This window comes from Anabrus simplex, chromosome 2, assembly GCF_040414725.1.
Source record: "Anabrus simplex isolate iqAnaSimp1 chromosome 2, ASM4041472v1, whole genome shotgun sequence".
NCBI classification, from domain to species: Eukaryota; Metazoa; Arthropoda; class Insecta; order Orthoptera; family Tettigoniidae; genus Anabrus; species Anabrus simplex.
Window position 1 is genome coordinate 648006940 of NC_090266.1, and position 25049 is coordinate 648031988.

At 43.6% G+C, this 25049-nt stretch overlaps 1 protein-coding gene across 5 annotated transcripts in view; it reads right to left on the reverse strand.

Annotated features, from left to right (window-relative positions):
- NfI (Nuclear factor I) overlaps positions 1–25049 on the reverse strand; it is a 602168-nt gene that overhangs the window by 263199 nt on the left and 313920 nt on the right. For all 5 annotated transcript variants that reach the window (XM_067141127.2, XM_067141126.2, XM_067141124.2 and 2 more), the window contains exon 4: positions 21644–21827. In XM_067141127.2, the coding sequence (XP_066997228.1) occupies positions 21644–21827 (184 nt within the window). The remainder of the gene's footprint in view (positions 1–21643; positions 21828–25049) is intronic.

The following is a 25049-nucleotide window of genomic DNA, read 5'->3' on the forward strand; positions in this document are numbered from 1 at the left end:
AACCTACTATCTCCCGAATACTGGATACTGGCCGCACTTAAGCGACTGCAGCTATCGAGCTCGGTCAAAATTGCTTTAAAACGAGTGTATCATTAATGACAAACACATTCCTTGCTTACATATAATACTGTTCGTGAAAAAGTAAAATATCCGTTTAGGTTTTCGTGAACCTTCCAGTACTATTTAGCTCATATATGGTCTCGAATATATCCCTGAATTAATATTTTCAAAATTTGAAGTCTGGTTAAAATATGTCCGTCATCTCTTCCGTTATAAGGAAGATAAAAAGGCAGCCAGAAAGACTAACACCAAACTTGTAATCATAAGTGGGCAAAAGTTGACTCACGATTACACCGTTACTCACTGGTCATGTGACCATTAAGTATTCTTTGACTGCAACGTTCCGCCTCTTTCCCCATCACCTCCCTCCACACTAAATGTCTACAAATATGATGGAAATGTACTGTACGCGCAAGTTTTGTTGGGCGTTGGCTTTATGGGGACAGGGGAGGGAGAAGGACGTTCATTTCCCCAGTGCTGGCAACCAAAACGAGTGAAACGAACTGGGAATGTAGCAATACTTACACTATATATGCATCTTTATTTTTACAGATATAAAGGAAGAGAAAAATAAATTGAAGCACATGTTAACAAGTGTGGCATTGTAGATATCTGAGTCATGCATGCAATTTACGGTCCAAAGAAACTTTTACAGTAACGTGACAAAAATGTACGTAGAGAATCACAGTTATGCGCTATAATATTTTATTTCCCATCTTAAATTAAAAAGAAATATACGCGAGACTCCCAAATAGTCTCACAGCGCAGTGACTGCCGAACTCCCATTTAACCTCCCCTGTTGAGATTTGTCTTGCGGGTTGCATACCAGAAACGGGCGCTGCTCACCGATGCTTAAGATTTTCCTTGTTACAGCTGAGCCGGATTATAATCTGGAAAGTTCACCAGAAAAATCAATTTAGAGAGATGTAAAGGATCTTATTTTTATACAGTAGACTCGGCGTAGCAATGGGAAGTGCGGACAATAGAGATTCAAACCAATTAAGGCCTGGCACTTGAGGTCAGTATGGGAAGAATAAATATTGGTTCGCATAAAAGAGGCAGACTGTGATGGATGATCAGGGTGATCAGGAATATTTCAGCTGGTAGACAGGAGGAACCATATCAGAGATAATCCAAGATATATGGGGAACAATCTGATACGGGAAGAATTTAGAAGGGACAGAGTGGAGAGTGTTCTTTGGAGGAAAGAGCAGGGTAAATTGAGATGTCTACTATTTCACACACGCATGGACAGCTGAGTGGAGGCTGGTATCTTTTCCAAAGATAACTGCACAAAATGAAGGGCTGTAGACGGAGATGAACGATACAAGTTAAAATGGAATTTACTTGCTTTTCCTTTGAAATACTTAATTGCTTCTACAAAGGCAACCCATTTGAATATCTTCACGGCTGCTTCACGAATAACAGGTGGAGGGACCTAAGTGTCACAGCAAATGAGTAGACGTGCGAAAGTAGTGATTGTTTTGTTGTTATTGTTGCTGCAGGAAGTCATTATTAAGGCGCAGGTGAACTGGATATGAGCGAACACTCCACATGTAATAGTTAACTAGTATACTGAATTTTGCGGTATTTTATAGCTCAGGTTATTATGAGAGTGCTGGGCGTTGCCTTACGTACAAAGTTATGCGTTCAAGAAAAATATGTATTCAACGAAGTATCCAAAAGAAATTTCACATCACCTGTTCAGCGATTTTAAAATGAAGTCCACATACGACTGGGATGTTTTCGAGGCGAAGAAGCCATGTAGCTGCTTTCTGACAGCTTCAAAATACCATGTAATATTTCGTTCAAAGATTTCTGTAGACACAAACATGTGGAAATTGTACGGCACCGTATGCTGGTGTGGTGAGACATCTTGACCAACTTTCTACAGGTGGCCAACGACATACCTCCTGTTCACTAGCTACTGATATTTATTCAGCTGACCGAGCAAGTTGGCCGTGCGGTTAGAGTCGTGCAGCTGTGGGCTTGCATTCGGGAGACAGTGGGCTCGAACCCCACTGTCGGCAGCGCTGAGGATGTTTTTCCGTGGTTTGCCATCTTCACACCAGGCAAATACCGGGGCTGTACCTTATTTAAGGCCACGAACACTTCCTTCGACTCCTAGCCCTTCCCTATCCCATCATCGCCATTAGACCTATCTGTGTCGGTGCGACGTAAAGCAATTAGAATAACTCTATACAATGCATATCCCCTCATTATATGAGTAGTTCATACCGTACAGTCGATTAAAAAAGGACTAGGCGTGTCTAAGTTCCTTCCAGGCAGCCAACTCTTTTATCATAAACAATTGAAACTATAGAAATAATGTTTGTTTTGGATGTTCACAGGGTTTGAATATACATGGGAAGAGACTTTTATTTTAATAATTAAAATTAAGTCTGATGGCATACAATTTGTGGATCATACAAAAGCATGCACTCATTATATTTTTGAGTGAATATATATTTCAAATCCCATCAGACATAGACTTTCTTCAGATGAATATTCTCAAAATCACCTCCGAAATGTGGATTTACCAACGGTTGTCGTCTCTCAATAAATTTCACAATTTACCAACTGATTTCCCTGATTCTTATACAATACCATCACCAGATGAAAATTGTAACTTTTCTACATCCCAGTTCATTGAAAACACTCAGAACTTCTGATGATGACAATCGAACTGTATTAAGAGATGCAGTCAAATGGCACTTAGTGGTTACATCATACAATGGCTCTCTGTAATATTCAGCCCAGAGCTGCTCTTCTTCTAGTATGTCAAACTCTGGAAAGAGAAATACAAATTAGATGGTCTGCGAAAGAATGCGCTGAAGTGCCACATATATACATGCTGTCAGCGACTTCTGTACAAACGACATTATTGCCGTATATTTCTGAAGTGTTGCAGAAGAGCGCAACATTAATATTCGGCCATGCCGTGTGTTCACCATTCACAGGGAACACCGCTGTAGCGTAACGTTTAATGTATCAGCTGCCGTACTCAGAGATCCGGGTTCGATTCCCAGTACTGCCAGATATTTACAGATGGTAGGAGGGCTGGTATGTGGTTAGAATGGTACATGTAGCTCACCTCCGATGGGGGTCTGCACCACTCCGAATTTACTTTACTTTTACCACTCACCGGGCTGTCGCCTCACTCAGAGTTTTCTGTACATCCTGGTTCGACGTGCTCCTACAGACTGTCAATAATACGGATCAGAAGGGAAATAATACCACGTTTGTGCAATGTCAACGTCATGCTAAGGCACCAGGGCCTCTCAGGGCACGGTGCAAAAGACGACTTCGCTTGGTTGACCAGAGTGCAGACCCCCACTCCTCGACTTGGAGCAATAGCGCTGTCTCTCTCTTTCCCCATGCCTGTCTCGTTCGCTCCGCCTGTCTCCCTCTTCCTCACTTGCTGCGTAGCGCTCCAAACCCGAGCCGAGTTGAGCCGAGCTTAGCCAAGTAGCCCAGAGACGAAGCGTTGGTCCGAGCCGAGCCGAATGGGACCGATGCACTGTGCACAGGAACTCTGCGCCTCAATTTGCACGCGTGAGATTGTGGGCGTTTGAGAGGCCCTGTAAAGGGAAATGTCTCAAAGCCAAGTAAGCAAGCTTCTTAATACACCAAGGAGCACAACAGGAGATATAGTAATAAGATAATTCGGCAAGGAAGAGACGCTGAAGTCTCTTCCTCAGAATGGTTAGCCCACGGAATTCACTAAGAGAGAATAATTGATATTAAATGAAAAATAAAGAAACACCCAAGGTAAATTAGCAATAGAACTAGTCCAGGAGTGTGATAAGATCTTGATGATGTTGATGCTTGTTGTTTAAAGGGGCCTAACATCTAAGGTCATCGGCCCTGTGATAAGATCCATCCTGAAACAGTCCAGCAAGTTATCAGGAAAGAAGGATACAAGGGTAGAGCTGGAGGAACGCAGCCCTTCATTAGTGAAGTAAACAGCAAGTATAGATTGCAGTTCGCCAAGGACCCACGCTAATAACAATGAATATTGGTGGAATGGCGTCATTTTTGCCGACGAGAGCAAACTTAATGATTTCGAGCCTGATGGCAAGGTATGTGTGCGGTGGAAGCCAAATGAAGAGCTGTAAAACGGAAATGTACAGCCCAATGTCACTATTGCTGTATCTCTTCAGGCATAATCGGAGAAATAACCCCAACTGATGGCACTATGAAGAAAGAAGATTATCTCCGCATTTTGGAAGAAAATATGCATAACTGCAGACAAATCAGAGGTAGTTTTAAATGTTACCAGGACAATGGCTCAAAGTTGGCTGTTGTTAAACTGTCTCAAAATAAATAAAAGACGTCTCCAAAGTCCAGACCTAAACCTAGTCGAAAATCTCTGAGCCGAGCTGAAAATAAGAGTTCCAAGAGTTCCAAGAATGAGCTAGAAAGAAAAACATAAATGAAATGGGGTCGTATTCAGGCAGACTACACCAGAAAACTAGTGTCAAACATACCAAACGATTAAGAGAAGTCATACGCAGAAAGGGGTGTGATACAAATTACTTCGTACTGACCGTTCTTACAATCAGGTGCTGGACATTTGGATGGCCAAATACTAAAGTGACTGCTCTACTTAGTACTTTTCATAAAAAAATGTATTTTTATATAATATTCAAGAAGATATAATTTATGTTTTATATTTTGTCTTGAGAAGAATGTATCTTTTTACAAGTGCATTAGTGTTTTGTTTGTAAACGACAGAATTAATAAAACACATCCAAAATATCTTAAAATGATACACAGCCGAATATTAGAGAGAGTCACGGGAGACACCTTCAAAGACAACGATATTGCAAGCACATCTCGGAATCGCTCAGAACTTTCCTTACAATTTAAAATATTTTACTGAATGTAATCATGTTCGGAATGTAGTGTTTTGACACGATCTCTGAATTCAATATCAACAGGAATGGCCCTTGAAACTCGTAATAATAATAATAATAATAATAATAATAATAATAATAATGGCGTGTGGCCTTCAGGAAGGCCTGGTGCAGGTCTTTCGAACTGACACCTATAGACGACCTGCGGGTCTGTGAGAATGGGGCCCTAGCTGTGATGAATTTTAATGCTGAAAACTGCAAGCATACCCAGGCCCCGAGCCATCGGAATTAATCACGGTCAAAATCCCCAGCCCGGGACCCCTTGGACCAAAGGCCCGCGTTTTAGTCATTTAGCCATGGAACCAAACTGCTTATTACAATAACGGCGTGCGTGTAGAGGCGCGCGGCTGTGAGCTTGCATCCGGGAGATAGTAGGTTCGAATCCCACTATCGGCAGCCCTGAAAATGGTTTTCCGTGGTTTCCCATTTTCACACCAGGCAAATGCTGGGGCTGTACCTTAATTAAGGCCACGGCCGCTTCCTTCCCATTCCTAGGCCTTTCCTATCCCATCGTCGCTATAAGACCTATCTGTGTCGGTGCGACGTAAAGCAACTAGCAAAAAAAAAAAAAAAAAAAAAAAAACAATAACGAAACGACCCCTCTCTGTGTTTGTCTTGAATTCTTTTTACATAAACAATGCTGACAGAACTTCCGACAATTTACGGTACATATTTATTTACAATATACTTATATTTTCACAGGGACTGTACATTTCATAAAAATATGAACATAAATTCTACGATTGACGCGATAAACTTTTCATTCTGTGTACCTCACATCACTTTGGTAAAGGTCTTCTCTGTGTTGTTAAAGCAATAGTACATGGATAAAACTGAAATGCAGAAGGTGGTCGGAATGAATGAATGAATGAATGAATGAATGAATGAATGGCGTATGGCTTTTAGGGCCGGGAGTGTCCGAGGACATGTACGGCTCGCCAGGTGCAGGTCTCTTGATTTGACTCCTGTAGGCGACCTGCGCCTGCCAGCGAAATTAACCAATTATGGTTAAAATTCCCGACCCTGCCGAGAATCGAACTCGAGACCCCTGTGACCAAAGGGAAGCACGCTAACCATTTAGCCATGGAGCCGGTCAAGGTGGTCGGAATCGATCGAGTAAACACATCAGCATCTAAAAGTTTACATCAATATGAGTAAAATGAATGCAAGAATAGCCTAACAAACCAACTCAATATATTTCGCCTCAGTCAAATAGAGCGCGGAGAAATTTCAGAGTTTGAAACACGTGCAGCATATGCACTTTCATTTCCTCCTCGATCAAATCTCCTCTTTATCCATCTTGAAGTTTTCATCTGTCGCTGTGGCAACGGGCTAGAGTCGCAGTTGATGGTCTGATAGTGTATTCTGTATGAATTTTGTATTATCTTCAGTGCTGTAAGAATATTTTAAACAGTATTTACAATGTCAGTCTGAAAGTGTAAGCAGTGGCTTACTTAGTCCCAAACTGTCGCGACCCAGGCCCATGGGATATGAGACTATGCGGACACGGTAGGGGTGTAAGACGTCCTGTCTATACTGATAAATGGAAGTCCAGGTATAAATGAAAACAGAAATGGGTTACTTCCATGCATCTTAGAAACTTAAAACTTTTTACCAGAGAATATCCTTCATCCTCTTGGCCTTTTCCCAAATATTAAGCCCATTTTTTTTTTTTTTGCTATTTGCTTTACGTCGCACCGACACAGATAGCTCTTATAGCGACGATGGTACAGGGATGGCCTAGGAATGGGAGGGAAGCGACCGTGGCCTTAATTAAGGTACAGCCCCAGCATTTTCCTGGTATAAAAATGAGAAACCACGGAGAACCATCTTCAGGTCTGCCGACAGTGGGATTACAACCCACTGTCTCCCGGATGCGAGCTCACAGCTGCGCGCCCCTAACCGCACGGCCAACTCGCCCGGTAAGCCCATTTTTATGGCAGGACACCTTTCCTAACGCCAACCCTATGTGGAGGGGTGTATTCACGTTTATGTGATTGCTTGTTGTATGTAAATTAATATGTGTATTACGGCGAACGGGAAAAAACCAGCCCCGGGCCAGGGAAATTGATCGGACGAGGTCAAAATCCCCGGCCCTGCCAGAAATCAAATCCGGGACCGTCTGAACCGAAGGGCACTATACTGACCATTCATTCAAGGGGCCGGACAATATAATACCGCCAATAATTCCTAGAAAAATAGAAAATTCCTAAAACTCTTCGAGTTGGAGGAGGGCTTGGAAGATGGGTCTCGGAAGCAAAATTGGAGGAATACAGAAGCGTAAGCTCTTTTGACCCCCTACGGAAGTTTATTCCCAAAGCCAAATCCTATGACATATGTGAGCTTAAAGTATTCCTGTAAATTCAAATGAATTTTTAACATCAAACCCCGGGAGAGGATTGAGGGAAATTTTTGAGATGTTAAAGAGGTAAGCTGATTATTAAATGAAGGAGGCCCCGTTGATGTGCTCCCGAGAGGCCAGGGAACCTGCTAAACTACAGTACGCATTAAAATATCGTTAATGTGGATTAATAGGGGAACACAGGTACTTTGAAACGATACCATCTTATATTTAAATAACGATCACTTCAGAGTCAAACAGTTGACGCATCCATGAAGGAATCGATCATTCAAGAATTAATAATACCGAGCGAGTTAGTCGTGCGGTTAGGCCCGGGCAACTGTGAGCTTGCATTTGGGAGATAATGGGTTCGAACCGCACTGTCGGCAACCCTGAAGATGGTTTTCCGTGGTTTCCCATTTTAACATCAGGCACATGCTGGGGCTGTACCTTAATCTAGGCCACGGCCGATTCCTTCCCACTCCTATATCAACGTCGTCATAATACCTATCTGTGTCGGTACGATGTAAAGCCACTTGTAAAATAATAATAATAATAATAATAATAATAATAATAATAATAATAATAATAATAATAATAATAATAATAATAATAATAATAATAATAATAATATTTGACCACCTTCAAATACCAACGGACTGAGCAGGTATCGAACCTGCTAACTTGAGCTCAGAAGACCACAGCTTGTACTGCCTGAGCCATTCATCCAAGAATCAGTTGACAGATGTATTGACTAACCCACATGGCGCAATGCTGCCATCTGGTAAGTACCTATATAATTGGTTTACATGCATTTAAAATGTTGCTGATTCTATAGTATGTTTTTACGTTGCTGGATTTTGAGTGCCGTAAGTCAGTTATGGAAGTTGAAATGCCACCAGAACGCGCATAGTGCAGGCATGGAAGTTCGGAGAAGATGAAGACGTAACAACAGATTAAGCGAGTAGAGGCAAAGTAGAGCAGTGCTATGTTTCTATTCAATAAATACCACCATTCGATGAGGATATAGAATAAAGAACAAAAGCTAGTATTTGATGTACGCATATGCAGGATAAAGACAACAAACGTAAACCACATCTCCTAGTTAGCAACACAAAAACAAATGTTATCAATTATGTTTGAACATGTCTATTATTATTATTATTATTATTATTATTATTATTATTATTATTATTATTATTATTATTATTATTATGTCCGACTCGTTGGCTGAACGGTCAGCGTACTGGCCTTCGGTTCAGAGGGTCCTGGGTTCGATTCCCGGCCGGGTCGGGGATTTTAACCTTAATTGGTTAATTCCAATGGCACAGGGGCTGGGTGTATGTGTTGTATTCATCATCATTTCATCCTCATTACGACGCGCAGGTCGCCTAAAGGAGTCAAATGAAAAGACCTGCACCTGGCGAGCCGAACATGTCCTCGGACACTCCCGACACTAAAAGCCATCCGCCATTTCATTTCTTCATTATTATTATTATTATTATTATTATTATTACAGAAATAACCAAAAGCAAATCATATTCCCTTCAGAGCTTGAAACCAAAACATGGAGCAATTATTCACTGAGTGTGAACCTCCATTCACTGCTGTCTTACAGTGACGTGATGAGCTCGCAGCACGATGAGCTTTGGGCACAGGCTTCTCACAAAACGAGAATGAAAACCACCAGTGGTCGTTTTTAACTACACTTCTGAAGTAACCGTAGTTATCCTAACGTTCCACTTTCCGCATTATTGTGAACATGAAATTCGACAAAGTACGAATTTTTTCCCTTCTAAACCAGTGTCCACCAACTGGCTGACGTGTGACGTCGGAGAGCCTGTGTGATGTAAGAGCGCAGAGTGGTCAGGCGTTTCAAGTCGTAGCGGGACGAAGTGACTGCCTCACTTTGTAGTAGGCATGTGCTTCGCCGTACGTAGCGGTGCTAGTAGTGGTACAATACAGTACTCTTCACCGGCTAGAATTAAACATTCCTTCACTAATTCACCATCACTGAACGGTTTAAGTTTCTTTGCAATTAAATATGCAATTTTAAAACCCAATCGAACTGCTGACTCACTGGTGGAATGCTCGACACGGTTATTTAATTTATCTTTCAGTTCTGCAATTACACGTACCTGTTCTTCGCCTTGATACTGATCATAATCTGTAGCGTGACACAAACTGTACTGGCGATGCCAATTTTATATTGTTACATACCGTAACACTTTTCTATAAACTAAACACTTAGCTGTAGCATTCCTACCATCTTCAACAAATAACTATACATCTTCCCATAAAGATAAAATGCTCGGAGGCTTGTCGCACTGTGATGCGCTCGGTTTATCCATGCTTATGTAGTGTACTCCGCCTGTTGCCATTTTTTGATGGATGCAGTATTTTTGTATCCGTCTCTTGGCACATGCCAGAGTTAAGTGTAGTTTCCACCGAAGTCCCAGTCTCATCCATGGCTGTGACAATATGGAAGCTGCTGGGGTATGGGTGGTGCTGAGTAATGACATTTGGGGCACAACTAGTGTCTGAGTGTTATGAAAGGTGTTGCTCATAGGGTCAGTCGTGCTGCAGTGGCACCTTCTGGTCCAGTGAGGAAAGCAATGGCAAACTACCTCACTCCTCATCTTGCCTAGTACGCGTCATTTGGGCTCTGCCATTGGTTTTTGCAGTTTCCCTATAACTGCATAGCCTTTGGTGGTGCTATTTGAGGATCCAACCAGCCTCTGGGCTGATGACCTAACACATGTAGTGTCCTGTACCACCACTATGTGCCTACAACAGAGCGAGGCAGTCCCTTCGTCCCGCTACGACTGAAGCGCCTGACCACTCTGCGCTCTTACCTCACTGTTCTAACAAAGTACACGGAACTGGTTACCATCCAAGAAACCACATCAATATCTACCATGCACACGGAATAACCAGAATTTGTCACATAGCTCAATCCATTCACGAGATGCGACCAAACCACGTGGTTACCACGTGCGAAATATCGATTGGTGAGCTCGAGAAGGAGGGAGCTATTGAAAGCGGAATGACAAGTTAGTTTTTGGAGAGGGATTATTTGTTAGCTGTGTGTGTCTCCCGTGAAAGACGAGCCCGATTTCATTTGCTAACCATGGCTTTGTAGATATCATCGCCACTTGACAGAGGCAAGACGGTAAACATTGTCAATAAAAAACAAATAAATAAAACATGAGAGAATCCGTCCAGGGGAAAACAAATAAGTTGTACTCATGGACAGCACAGTATACTCGGGGACGAACAAAAGTAGACAACGCCAGCTCCTTACTGCCACAAGGGAACTGTTTAAGTTGGGGCACCAAGATATGGAAGAAACTTGGGTGAACGAACAATTAACCTATTAACTACCACGATTCCGAGGCAGAGATTCTTTTGCTGCGTAAGTTTGGAAACAATCCTTAGGTTGGCGGTGTCGAATTGTTCTTTCTATTATTCTCCAGAACGTGTTCAGGCTCGTAAATGAAGTGACTGTTGAGCAGTTTAAACATATTACTTGCTTGTAGGAAGAACGCGAGTTTTTAAGGTTTCTTAATCTCTCTGTTTTTTTTTAAATCTGTAAGTCATATTATTATATAGACAATCTATAAATCAATGATATTATTTTGTTTTTATAATTTATAAATCACATCTAAATGCATTTTGGTGACTGTTATTTTACAAACTTTTCCTATGAAAATGCTGAGATAGTATCTTATTTTATGAGGGCGTGAGAGCCGAGTGGTATAGTCACTGGTTACTCACCAAGCTGGCCGTGCTTCGGGTTCCACGTAAAACTGGAGGCTGTGATCAAGATATTGTATCTTTACTAGTGAGGTAGGGTTTGTTGAGCCCCAACAAAAATACAAGCCGCCACTGTTCGATGAGTAACGTGGTAGGGGCTACGGTAGCCCAGGTAGCTATCAAGTCAGTCTGTTGGAAGCCACCTAAGTGAGTGGATGTGATATACTGTAGCTTGTCTTTGGGATTAATGTAATTGTTGTGCATGATAATGGTATTTTAGCTGACAAGTTTTTATACTGCACAATTTCTCTTTGTACTTAATAATGGCGTACTTGAAAATGGCTTTGAATATCAATGGTCCTGGGATCGGTGTCTGGGTAAAGGATATTGTGTACAATCAAGAAACCGATTACAGAGGTGATGCATCACAGCGAAACGGAAATATGTCCTACGGAGAGGCTGAATCAGGGGAGGAACCATTAGATGCTCTGATTGTAGAATATCGACCTGTGGTACATGTGCAGTGAAATTTTGCGCTAAATGCGCCCTCAAAACTTGTCTTCATACAAAGCAGTGACATTTCTCTCACACAATGGTAGTGAGTAGATGTTAATTCGTTGTTGATATAAAGAAACTTTGTGTGAATTTCACCGGAATGATTTGAAATATATTGCATTTGTGAACAAAAAGTACTTTTCTGACATTTTTCCAATACGCAAATTTGAATTATGATTGTTGTTACTATTCATTTTTGTACGTTATGAGTATTAAACACTGAATTTACAATGAATGCGAGTTTATAACATTTTAACACTCCCAGTCTTCTCATAATAATAATAATAATGTTATTTGCTTTACGTCCCACTAACTGCTTCTTTTTACGGTTTTCGGAGACTCCGAGGTGCCGGAATTTAGTCCCGGAGTTCTTTTGCGTGCCAGTAAATCTACCGACACGAGGCGGACGTATTTAAGCACCTTCAAATACCACCGGACTGAGCCAGGATCGAACCTGCCAAGTTGGGGTAAGAAGGCCAGCGCCTCAACCGTCTGAGCCACTCAGCCCGGCTACTTCCAGTCTTCTCACTGAGGCTAGTTTCGATAGGGGTACCACAAATACACTGACTGACAGAGCAAATGCAACACCAAGAAGGAGTGGTCAGAACTTTATGCCAATTGCAGGGTAGACTGACGTCACTGAGGTATGCTCATGATGTGAAATGCGCCGCTGTGCTGCGCACGTAGCGAACGATAAATGGGACACGGCGTTGGCGAATGGCCCACTTCGTACCGGGATTTCTCAGCCGACAGTCATTGTAGAACGTGTTGTCGTGTGCCACAGGACACGTGTATAGCTAAGAATGCCAGGCCGCCGTCAACGGAGGCATTTCCAGCAGACAGACGACTTTACGAGGGGTATGGTGATCGGGCTGAGAAGGGCAGGTTGGTTGCTTCGTCAAATCGCAGCCGATACCCATAGGGATGTGTCCACGGTGCAGCGCCTGTGGCGAAGATGGTTGGCGCAGGGACATGTGGCACGTGCGAGGTGTCCAGGCGCAGCCCGAGTGACGTCAGCACGCGAGGATCGGCGCATCCGCCGCCAAGCGGTGGCAGCCCCGCACGCCACGTCAACCGCCATTCTTCAGCATGTGCAAGACACCCTGGCTGTTCCAATATCGACCAGAACAATTTCCCGTCGATTGGTTGAAGGAGGCCTGCACTCCCGGCGTCCGCTCAGAAGACTACCATTGACTCCACAGCATAGACGTGCACGCCTGGCATGGTGCCGGGCTAGAGCGACTTGGATGAGGGAATGGCGGAACGTCGTGTTCTCCGATGAGTCACGCTTCTGTTCTGTCAGTGATAGTCACCGCAGACGAGTGTGGCGTCGGCGTGGAGAAAGGTCAAATCCGGCAGTAAATGTGGAGCGCCCTACCGCTAGACAACGCGGCATCATGGTTTGGGGCGCTATTGCGTATGATTCCACGTCACCTCTAGTGCGTATTCAAGGCACGTTAAATGCCCACCGCTACGTGCAGCATGTGCTGCGGCCGGTGGCACTCCCGTATCTTCAGGGGCTGCCCAATGCTCTGTTTCAGCAGGATAATGCCCGCCCACACACTGCTCGCATCTCCCAACAGGCTCTACGAGGTGTACAGATGCTTCCGTGGCCAGCGTACTCTCCGGATCTTTCACCAATCGAACACGTGTGGGATCTCATTGGACGCCGTTTGCAAACTCTGCCCCAGCCTCGTACGGACGACCAACTGCGGCAAATGGTTGACAGAGAATGGAGAACCATCCCTCAGGACACCATCCGCACTCTTATTGACTCTGTACCTCGACGTGTTTCTGCGTGCATCGCCGCTCGCGGTGGTCCTACATCCTACTGAGTCGATGCCGTGCGCATTGTGTAACCTGCATATCGGTTTGAAATAAACATCAATTATTCATCCGTGCCGTCTCTGTTTTTTCCCCAACTTTCATCCCTTTCTAACCACTCCTCCTTGGTGTTGCATTGTCACTGTCAGTCAGTGTATGATATCACCAGATACTTCACAAAACAATCACCTCGTCAGTCATGGTTTAACAGTCACAAACCTGCGCCCTGTATGACGTCCTAGATTATCCCACCCAAAATATAATAATGACCCAAAGAAGTAACGAAATCACACTAACACAGGTCCACACACCAAGATGCACCAAACTCTAAAGTGAACTAAAAACATAAAAACATATAAACATTTTTTCAAGAAAATATCACGCGTATAATGCAGTCTTTCTAACTACGAAAAGACACACCATGTCAATGAAAAATGTTATGTATAATACTGTATTATAATATCCGGCTTACCTCACTTGATACTATCGACTAGCAAGCGGCAAGCTCAGACATTATTGTTTTATTAATATTACATTAGAGTGTGTTTATAGCCCACCTCTCGGCCATGATCGTTAAAGCATCACCGTGCTTAGTCCCGCTGGTGAAAATCCAAATTCACCATCAGTATGTTGACCGTTGGAGTAGAAGAGGTGGTGAGATAGAATTTGCAATCACTGGATTGCGTGTCAACCTCTCCGCAGAGGTCATATGGAGTGAGGACATATGACGCTGTTGATGGCGATTCGTTCGTCGGATGGAGACGTAAAGCCTTGGTGTATGCTCTGCTATGTGCCGACACTGGATTTCACTCTCTCCCTACCACATTACCATAATCATTTCATACCCAGACGCACAATGGAGCCCCAAACAGACGGACTTGTCCAAGCAAGCCGAACATACTCCCTGCACTAAAAGCCAAACGCTAAATAATAACTACTATTACTAACTCCTTCTATCGCTTTTTATGCATCTTGGTAGGATAGCGCGTGTGAACTGTGTCACACGTGTACATTTGGCCCTGATTTATGGCTGGATACCCTTCCTGACGCCAACTGGAGGCATGTACTCACTATTGCGTGTTTCTGTGGTAGTGTGTCGTGTGAATATGAAGAGGAGTGTGTTGGGACAATCACAAACACCCAGTTTATGAATTAGAGGACTTAACCAGACTCAGTTAAAATCAGCAATCTGGCCAGGAGTCAATCAGGGGGCCCTCTCAATCGAAACTTCATTTAGCCAAGAAGCCGGACTAAGGTGAGAGTGTCATCTTCTTTTTTCCCTACCGCTTTTCCCATAAATGTGGGGTCGCGGGTGCGAACTGTGTCGCGCATGATGATTTTGCCCTGTTTTACGGCCAGATGCCCTTCCTGACGCAACCCTATATGGAGGGATGTAATCACTATGGCGTGTTTCTGTGGTGGTTGGTAGTGTTGTATGTTAACTGAATATGAAGAGGAGAGTGTTGGGATGGACACAAACACCCAGTCCCCTAGCCAGAAGAATTAATCAAAAGCGATTAAAATCCCCGACCCAGCCGGAAATCGAACCCAGAACCCTCTGAACCGAAGGACAGTACGCTGACCATTCAGCCAACGGCTCGGAGTAAGGGGAGAGAAAGTAATTATCTTAAATTAATATGGAGTTCGTGTATGAATAATAGAGGGAAGCTCGGTTCACCCTCAAGGACGTGGGTTCAACTCCCTGTCAGGAAACTCAGAACAAGACTTCCGTTTCTAGTGACACACGTGGTCCAGGGTTCTCTCGACCTACAGTTAAAATGAGTACCAGGTTAAAAGGCAGCCAGTCACAGAGCTAACTACTCTATTCCACTGGTAGCCTTCATGACCTGTACGCTTCGCTTCCTTTTCATACGAACCACATATTGCCGTTGTGCCAAGAAGTGAAATATTCCAGGTTAGAACTCTGGCCGGAACGTTACTGATTCCTAAGGTTCAATAGCGCATCAATTGTATCAAAGTATTCTCGAACTTACGACATATGCACTGCGGGCCATCATCACATAGCGGTCTTTCCAGGCGCAACGGCGATATCCTTCAGGAAGTGCAATCTCCGATGCGTAAAATTTGGGGGCCGAACAGCAGAATTAATCATTAAAAAATTACGTCAGGACATATTTTCACTACAGACTTGTCTACGTTTAGCGTTCAGTCTGAGGATATTGGTGAGTGAAAATACAATAATAATAATAATAATAATAATAATAATAATAATAATAATAATAATAATAATAATAATAATAATAATAATAATAACAATAATAATAATAATAATAATAATAACCGAGAAAGCTGCTTGTGCGGTTCAAGCTGTTAAGCTGTCAGCTTACATTCAGGAGATAGTGGGTTGGACCCCACCTTCGACGGCCCTGGATATGATTTTCCGTGGTTTACAATTTTCAAACCAGGTATCTGTATCTAAGTTAGGGCCACGTCCACTTCCTTCTCAACTCAAGCCCTTTCGTATCCCGACATCACCACAAGGCTAACTGAGTTGGTGAGACATAAAAATTTCATTCATTCGCAAAAAAGAAATACGCATCTACCAGGAGCTATCGGAATCGCATGAAAATTAATATGGTGAATGTAACGTTGATGAAAGCAAGTGATTACCGATTGCAACATCAAAAAAGGTTCACTTATTACAGAAAAGTGAAGAGTTGACGTGAGAGTCTATTACTCTGTGGATCAACCTCTACATGGGACGCGATATGAGCGGACAAGGACGCATACAGGTTTCGTATGTTATCGGCGGCATATTTGTCTAGATATGTTGCATGTGTAAACTCCTAGGCTGCTGAATTTGGCACCCCAGGTGGTCTCACAGATGCTCGATGGGCGATAAATATGGCGATCAGGCAGGCCGCGGAAGTGTGGCGATATTGTGTAGGCATTCCTGAAAACCATTCGCTCAGTGCGGCCGAGGATTATCCTGCTGGAAAATGCCAGTTAGAAGCCCTGCCTATGTCCTGCACACATATCTCTCGTATCACCACTAGGGGTGACCGACTGGAGGTGTGTTGGCCCCCACAGGAAAGGCTACGAAGACACGAACATGGTCGACATCAGTACACACAGAGAACCTCGATTCGTCACTGTAGACAACCAGGTTCCAGTCCGTACAAATCTAGGTTTGTCGTTCACGACATCATTGTCAACGGCGACGACGGTGTATTGGTGTCACTGGTACCGTGAGAGCAGATTATTTCAACCAAGTAACTAGAAACGGTTCAGGCAGTCACACGCGTCTGTAACGATGGTGCTAAATGTGCCTGGATGGCGGACACCATACCAGTTGAAGTGCTGGTGGTCCGTGTGTTCGGGCCATCATGCATTCACTGGAACCAACACGCCCTAGCAGTCTTATCAGAATAGCCGAGATGACGGGCGATTCGTCGATACGAACATCCAACCTCGCACATTTCGACAATTCGCCCCTTCTGGACGAAATTTCTTTGATTGCATCGTAGAGACATGTCGAGTGGTCGTCGAGTTTCCCCACACCCGGAAGCAGCGTTCCACTATGTGCGAGGAGCCACGGATGGAAGCAAGTTCACGGCCTCTCGTGACAAGGCAGTCACTATCTGCTTGAGATGCAGGTCTAACTGCATGCCGAGCGTTTCTTCAAGGACTTTCGTTTTAAGAGACGTCAGAGTGCCACAATTTTCCCCAAGAAGAAGTTCTCTAATGTGCCGGTAAACTGATCGACACGAGGCTGGTGTCACTGACCACCTTCAAATACCACCGGACTCAGCAATGGTTGAACCCGCCAACTTTGATCAGAAATACGGCGCTCTACCGTCTACGAGAATGGTGTTCCGCTGTATTAAGTCGCACTATCGTGTGGCACTTGACTTCACAGGGTTGTTGACCACGATGTCCCACGCTGCAACTAGATTATATCCTGGGTCCACCCACCTTTCGGACCTGCAGTCCTGTACGGACACTGTCAGTGATGGTAGATCGATAAAAGCGAAGCAAGAGTTAGGCTTATCCTTCCCAATACGGGAGTTCGAACGGTAAACAGCACAGTGGCGTACTGGTTATTTAGAGATTTAGATTTTGGATATTAGTTCATTCTTAAAGACACGAACATGTAATTCGGTTTAAACAATGCAGACTAAATTACTAAGTTATGTCCTTTAATATCTTTGTAGGTTTAGCCTCCATGGCTCAGGCGGCAGCGCGCCGGCCTCTCACCGCTGGGTTTCGTGGTTCAAATCCCGTTCACTCCATGTGGGATTTGTGCTGGACAAAGCGGAGGCGGACAGGTTTTTCTCCGAGTACTCCGGTTTTTCCTGTCATATATCATTCCAGCAACACACTCCAATACCATTTCATTTCATCTGTCATTGATTAATCATTGCCCCAGAGGAGTGCGACAGGATTCGGCAGCCGGCACAATTCCGATTCCCCGCCGCTAGATGGGGCTCCATTCATTCCATTCCTGGCCCGGTTGAATGACTAGAAACAGGCTGTGAATTTTCATTTTTGTAGGTTTAGATTAATTTTATTGTGTATAAGTAGTAAATGTTTTAGGAACTTCAACCATTGGAACTATTTTCATACAGAGAACGAATTTTAAATGATGCTCTTAGTGTGCATATAATCAAATATAATCTATATATATAAACCACTGTCAAGGAAAATAAACCAGTGCACTCTATTTGTCTACAAACATTTGCAGTTTGCGTAACATTGCATGTTCTATTTGTTCTGGAGGCAAACGTGACGCCTCCCACATACCAACCATTCAACCCTGTTAATTTGCGAAAGAACTGGAGCCATACTAGTTACGGAGTAGCTTGTCCACCACTCCCTGCAGCAGGCAGGTGATCCTCTGTTTGTTTACATCCCTGACGATGTCTGAAACTTGATTAATAAAATGATTTGGTTAGCTGGGTGTAAGATATTATGAATTTGGAGGTTAGGCCAGCCCGGCGCGAGTGGACGAGGTAGCGGGTTAATTCTATTATCCAAATGAATAGCGGGCAGAGCAGATAAAGCAATTACTTTGTGAAAGGGGAGTGGGCTGCCACACTTTTAGGAATATTAAAACAAGTCTCGCTCATACTGAGAGTCACCTTTCGAATTACATTTGTATTATTGAATGTTTCTAAAACTAAACTCGACTATTGACTGCTGCTGGAGAAAGTACCTCACTAGTAATTGCTAAGAGTAATGGCTTAATTATCTTAGTGAAAAAAACAATGAGCAATCCCACTGATGTTTTCGTGTTTAACCCTGCGTGCCGTATTTCTCGCAGAAATTCATGGCTCTCCAGTCTAAAACATGTATAGACATCATCAGCGGTGGTAGATCGATGGAGTCACTTCCAATACAGGTGTCATATGTTAATGCTTCAAGCGCAGTGGTGGGCAGGTTATTGATTAGAAGTTTAGGTTTTCGAGATAGTTTATTATTAGGCCTACAGACAAGACATTTACAATAAGTTTTAAACAATGCAGATAAATTAAAAGTTTATCCTTCAATATTTCTGTATTTATATTAATGTTATAGTCAACGAGAATGAATTAACCATGTAACATCTTTCAAATAAATATAAGTTGAATTCTGCCTAAGAAATTTCTCAACTTAAATTTTTTCCAAGCAGAGAAATGAAATTTAGATGTTTTTAGAGTGTATAAGACTTCCAAAATTTTCCATCAAATAACAAACAATGTTACTCGAACTATCGTTAAGGAAAATAAATCAATACATTCTAACCACCTCCAAACGACCTGCAATGTGCGTGGTGTTGCCCGTGCGATTTCTTCTGGAGGCATGTGTCCGTACCATATACCCACAATGCGACCTTTGCTCACTTGCAAAAGCACTGGAACCATACAAGGAATAACTTGTCCACAAATGAACGAGGAAGAGAACACCACCCACCGAAGTAGACAGGTGACCCCTATGTATGTTTGCATCGATCTGCTATCGCGGACGATGACTGTACATTCACAACATTAACTAGAAGGTGTATGCGTACATAGGTAGTGCTTAAATAAAAATATCGAAGTGCACTCATATGCAAAAAAAAAAAAAAAAAAAAAAAAAAAAGAAGCACACATAAACAAATCGCGCGAGTACTAAGAAAGTTGCCATAATAGTACCACCATATGCTATTATGTGCCCCATTTGCGTTTCATGCTCATTGGTTGCGCGGAAGATGCCCCTCCACCATTTATAGATGGAAGATAGAGTGAACAGTGTGAGTTAACAGAACTAAGCTGAGTGACGCGTCGAGAACCACAAGCGAGGAGGATTGTTTCATCGTGCGACAGGTTGTAAGCACTCCACGGGTGTCGCTGCCGATCATCAGAGACATGCCACGGCTGCCGGGATAGGCCTGTGTCCACAGTACCATACTCACGCGGATAGCAGAGCAGGATCTGTCGTCCATTACGACCTGAGCGTCGCCGATTTTGAACTTCTGCCAGGAACAGGCAGCATGGGATCTTGCGGAATGACGACGAGTGCTGTTCATGGTTCTGTCCAAATCCGACTCTGGAGACGTCCTGGCCAGCGCAGTGATCCACACAGCCACAAAGAGAGGTGCCATTTCCTACGATTCCCGTTCACCAGAGGTGGTGATTGAAGGAACACGAGGAGCGGCGATACCTCCAGAACATTCTGTTCCTGGTGCAGCTCGACCACTTCATTGTCCAGCAGGATAATGCCCGGCCTCACACAGCACGGGAACCTCTAACTTGCCTTCGTGATGTCAACATGCTTCCTTCGCCAGCGAGGTATCCACACCTCTCAGTCCTGTATCGGAAGAATTAAGTAAAAGGAAGCCTGTGGTACAAAATTCTGGCATCTCGATGTCTTAGCAAACCGTAAGCGCAGTCAGTGGACGTGACATTATTATTATTATTATTATTATTATTATTATTATTATTATTATTATTATTATTATTATTATGTTTAAAACAGAAGTCCGGTATCCAAACCTGGAAGGAGTTTGCTTGTGGTAGGGTAGCCAGTTCCTTTTCGTCCTCCTATAGCCAACAGCACGTTACTACCCAACCAAGTGCTGACTGCACCCAATGTTGCTTAACTTCAGATATCCCCGGGATCCGATATTTCAACATAGCTACGCTGCTGGCGACAGAATGTTTAGCTATAATAATAATAATAATAATAATAATAATAATAATAATAATAATAATAATAATAATAATAATAATAATAATAATAATAATTTCAGTCCCGCTAACGTCCGACTCGTTGGCTGAACGGTCAGCGTCCTGGCCTTCGGTTCAGAGGGTCCCGGGTTCGATTCCCGGCCGGGTCGGGGATTTTAACCTTCATTGGTTAATTCCAGTGGCTCGGGGGCTGGGTGTTTGTGCTGTCCCCAACATTCCTGCAACTCACACACCACACATAACACTATCCTCCACCACAATAACACGCAGTTACCTACACATGGCAGATGCCGCCCACCCTCATCGGAGGGTCTGCCTTACAAGGGCTGCACCCGGCTAGAAGTAGCCACACGACATTATATATATTAGTCCCGCTAAGCACTTTTGCGGTTTACGGAGTCGCCAAAAGCAGACACGAGGCTGGCGTATTTGAGAACTCTCAGTTGCGACGGGACTGAACCGAGATCGAACCTGGTAACTTGGGCTTGGAAGGCCAGTGCTCTACACCATTCAGGGGACGACATCGCATTGTGAGAAGTCGTGTTGGAGAGCAGGAGTTCTACACGTCAGCGGACGTATGGTTGGCCAAGTCAGTGAGTACAAACTGCGCAAGTGGAAATCTTGACTCGAGTACGCTTGTAATTACTGTATATAGTATTTTCAACAAATGTAGTCTATAGTAAAATACGATTACTCCGCGAGTTGTCGTTATAGCTTTTAAGACCCTGATAACGCACGGCAGTATCAAATGCGGCCAGTTTAAACCATGAAGAAGAAAACAGGGTGGGGAGAGGACTGTGAACAAGGGTGTAAAAAGGTTAGTGTAACTTGGATGTTCGTGGTCAGTACATGGATGAGAGCTGAATTATACATGTATGCATGTGTTGGTAAACGTGCAATGAACACCAGTCAGGTTGGTAACATGTAAACTTGTCTCCAATCGCGTGACTGTTTGCCTAATGAGACATAAAGTGAGAGAATTCGAGTCCTCACATGAAATATCTACCTAGAGTACTCACCGTGGCTGTTGATGAAGTTGGCGAGGTACAAATCCAGCTCCCGGACGGATACGTTGATGTGATAGGGGTTGACACAGAGGCCTGGGTGGGCACATTCTGGGGACTTCTCTAGCCGTTCCCCGTCCGTGCTTTCCAAGGGGATCGCTTTGAACAGGATCACCATAACCAGATCAAGTCGCCATACCTGTGAACAAGGAATACATGATAGTAACAGGGTGATGTAAATTGATGCTTACTTTTTTATGAGTACGTAAATGGACTCCTGTTTACTCAGTATACTGTACGCAAATTACCTCCCATTTGCTTCGAACGTAGAATTATCAAATCCGCCACTGAGTGAAGCTCACACATTTCTACTCTTTTTCTGCGAATTCATGAAGAAGATAATATTTTCCGCCTACATTCTGATCGCCTACATATCAGAAGTCGCCAGATTCCCTCCTGCGATATGAGAAAATCAATCATCATCAATGAGACGCACCATCAAATGCGAATCATTCCATAGAAAACTTAACTGTCTTTTCAACGCCAGCCATCCAAATATGTATTGCTTCATTGCAGTTCTTAAACAATTACAGAGTGGTACCTATATGTCACTTAGAAGTCTGGGTTCACCGGGCGAGTTGGCCGTGCGCGTAGAGGCGCGCGGCTGTGAGCTTGCATCCGGGAGATAGTAGGTTCGAATCCCACTATCGGCAGCCCTGAAAATGGTTTTCCGTGGTTTCCCATTTTCACACCAGGCAAATGCTGGGGCTGTACCTTAATTAAGGCCACGGCCGCTTCCTTCCAACTCCTAGGCCTTTCCTATCCCATCGTCGCCATAAGACCTATCTGTGTCGGTGCGACGTAAAGCCCCTAGCAAAAAAAAAAAGAAGTCTGGGTTTAAACAAATCATTATTTTTACAAAATATAATATTTGCACTTCGGCAAGAAAAGATTACCCGACCTATGTTTTCAAGGGCTAATTGTTTTAAATTCCTGCCTGATCAAAGCAGCATAGCCAGAGAAGGCCCACTCTAAGAAAAAAATGTTGAACGTCGCAGTCCTTAGTTCGCCCACTCGTAATAATAATAATAATAATAATAATAATAATAATAATAATAAAAAACACATAATGGTACGTCTCTAATTGGAGGAACTAGAATATGGTTCACTCAGACCCGAGAAACACGATTATGAAAAGTAGATTGCAATCTCACTCTCAGCTATACCAGGAATGGTTTTCTGTTGTTTTCCACTTCAACCAAGCTACAGCAGGTTATCACACAGGCTTGCCACAAACCAAGAACCAAATCACAACACCAGAATTCAGGAATGTCGTCAGAAATGGGTTCAACGTGCCAGTAAACCTACAGACACGATCCCTCTGTATTGTGCCGGAATTAGACTGCGCCATCTTGACACAGAGGACGAACTGTGCCACCTAAAGGGGATCAACAACAAAAGCTATTTGGGAGCTAACAGAAATAGTCAAGGGGCTGAGGATTCAAGGGTTAACAACCAATAAATATTTTAATATCGAAAGCAGGCGATCCAGTATTTGAAAGGTAACGGTCTAGGTACCAATTAATAGCATAAAATGGCAAAACCCTTGAAAATGAACAAAGACTAGTAATGGCCCATAAATCAAGTGTCGGCATAATTAACAGAATTTAGAACGGCAGGTTGGCTGGCCTCACTCCAGCAAATATGGAAATAAGCTCCAAATTTTCGAAAGAAGAATGTGAAAAAAGACGAATGACCCTATAAAGGAGTAACTGTAAGCTTTACAAACTGCTCAAGGGGCCCACCATATCAACGTGATCGAACTTGCACCGCTAGGGAAAGCCGGTGGGGGTAACAGAGGGTCCATTTCTCCAGTTGACAATACGCTGCATGATTCCATGTCATATTATACTGGCGACCAGGTCACAGTTCTGATGCTATTTGAGAGATATCTCGGTGTCAAATGTTTTGACCCACAGGAGTAATTTTAACGCGCTAGAAGCCAACGACACGGAGTTGAACACATTTCGAAATCTGCACCAATTACTATAGTCTGGGTTTTTGACCTTTTTCGAACATCTTTCTTTCTACCGACCTCGATAGCTGCGGCCAGTATCCCGTATTCTGGAGATAGTGGGTTCGAACCTCATTATCGGCAGCCCTCAAGATGGTTTTACGTGGTTTCCCCATTTTCACACCAGGCAAATGCTGGGGCTGTACCTTATTAAGGCCACGGCCGATTTCATCCAACTCCTAGCACTTTCCTGTCCACTGTCGCCATAAGACCTATCTGTGTCGGTGCGACGTAAAGTAACTTGCATATAACATTTCTCCCTAACCACAGTTATCTGTGAGCTTGCACAAAATTACCATATTTTCATTAAAACAAAACGTTCTCCTTTCTTAACCCGTTTTCCCTCCAGGGTTGGTTTTTCCCTCGGACTCACCGAGGGATGCCACCTCTACCGCCTCATGGGCAGTGTCCTGGAGCGTGAAACTTTGGATCGGGGGATACAACTGATAAGGATGACCAGTACCTTGCCAAGGCGACCTAATCTACTGTCCTAAACGAGGGTCTTGTGGTGGGGTGGGGGGAGATTGGAAGGTATAGACAGGGAAGAGGGAAGGAAGCGGCCGTGGCCTTAATTTAGGTATCGTCCCGCCATTTGCCTGGAGGAGAAGTGGGAAACCACGAAAAACGACTTCGAGGATGGCTGAAATGGGAATCGAACCCACCTCTACTCAGCTGACCTCGTACCACTTTTCAAATTTCGTGGCAGATCCGGGAATCGTACCCGGGCCTCACAGCTTCTATTTCAAACCATATGTAAGACATTTTCGTTGGCATGTGGTTTATCCGGCCTCGTACGGGTTGCTGGCCATTGTGCCAAGGAAGGCAACCATCAGTCACTTGTCTGTTTAACGATCGGGAATCGAACACCAAGTCTATAGATAAGAAGTAATTCCACAATTCTTCTAATGTGAGTGGAAAACACTTGGGAATAATCTCATCGAGAATGATCCGACAAGTGACCTGGTTGGGTTGGACCAGACCAATTGCAATGAAACTTAGCAGGATGATCAATTAAGGGGACACTAACCAATATTGCTGGACAAGACAATTAACCTTTTCCATCCCATGCCCGAGTTAACTCGGATGTCAACATTTCTCCCGCTGTCCCAAACACGAGTTAATTCGGATTTAAAGCAATGGGCTCTTGTTCACTTCCGAGTTCAGTCCAACGCTGTTGACATATTTTGTTCAAACGACGGACGATTCATAAATCGCCTTACACTTTTTTGACGATAATTATTTGCCTTGTGTTTTTCCTTCACAACTGTCTTCTGAGATGGGTGCACGGGAGTGTAAAGAAATCATCACGAAAGATTAAATTTTAAACATTTTAAGCCATGATGATGA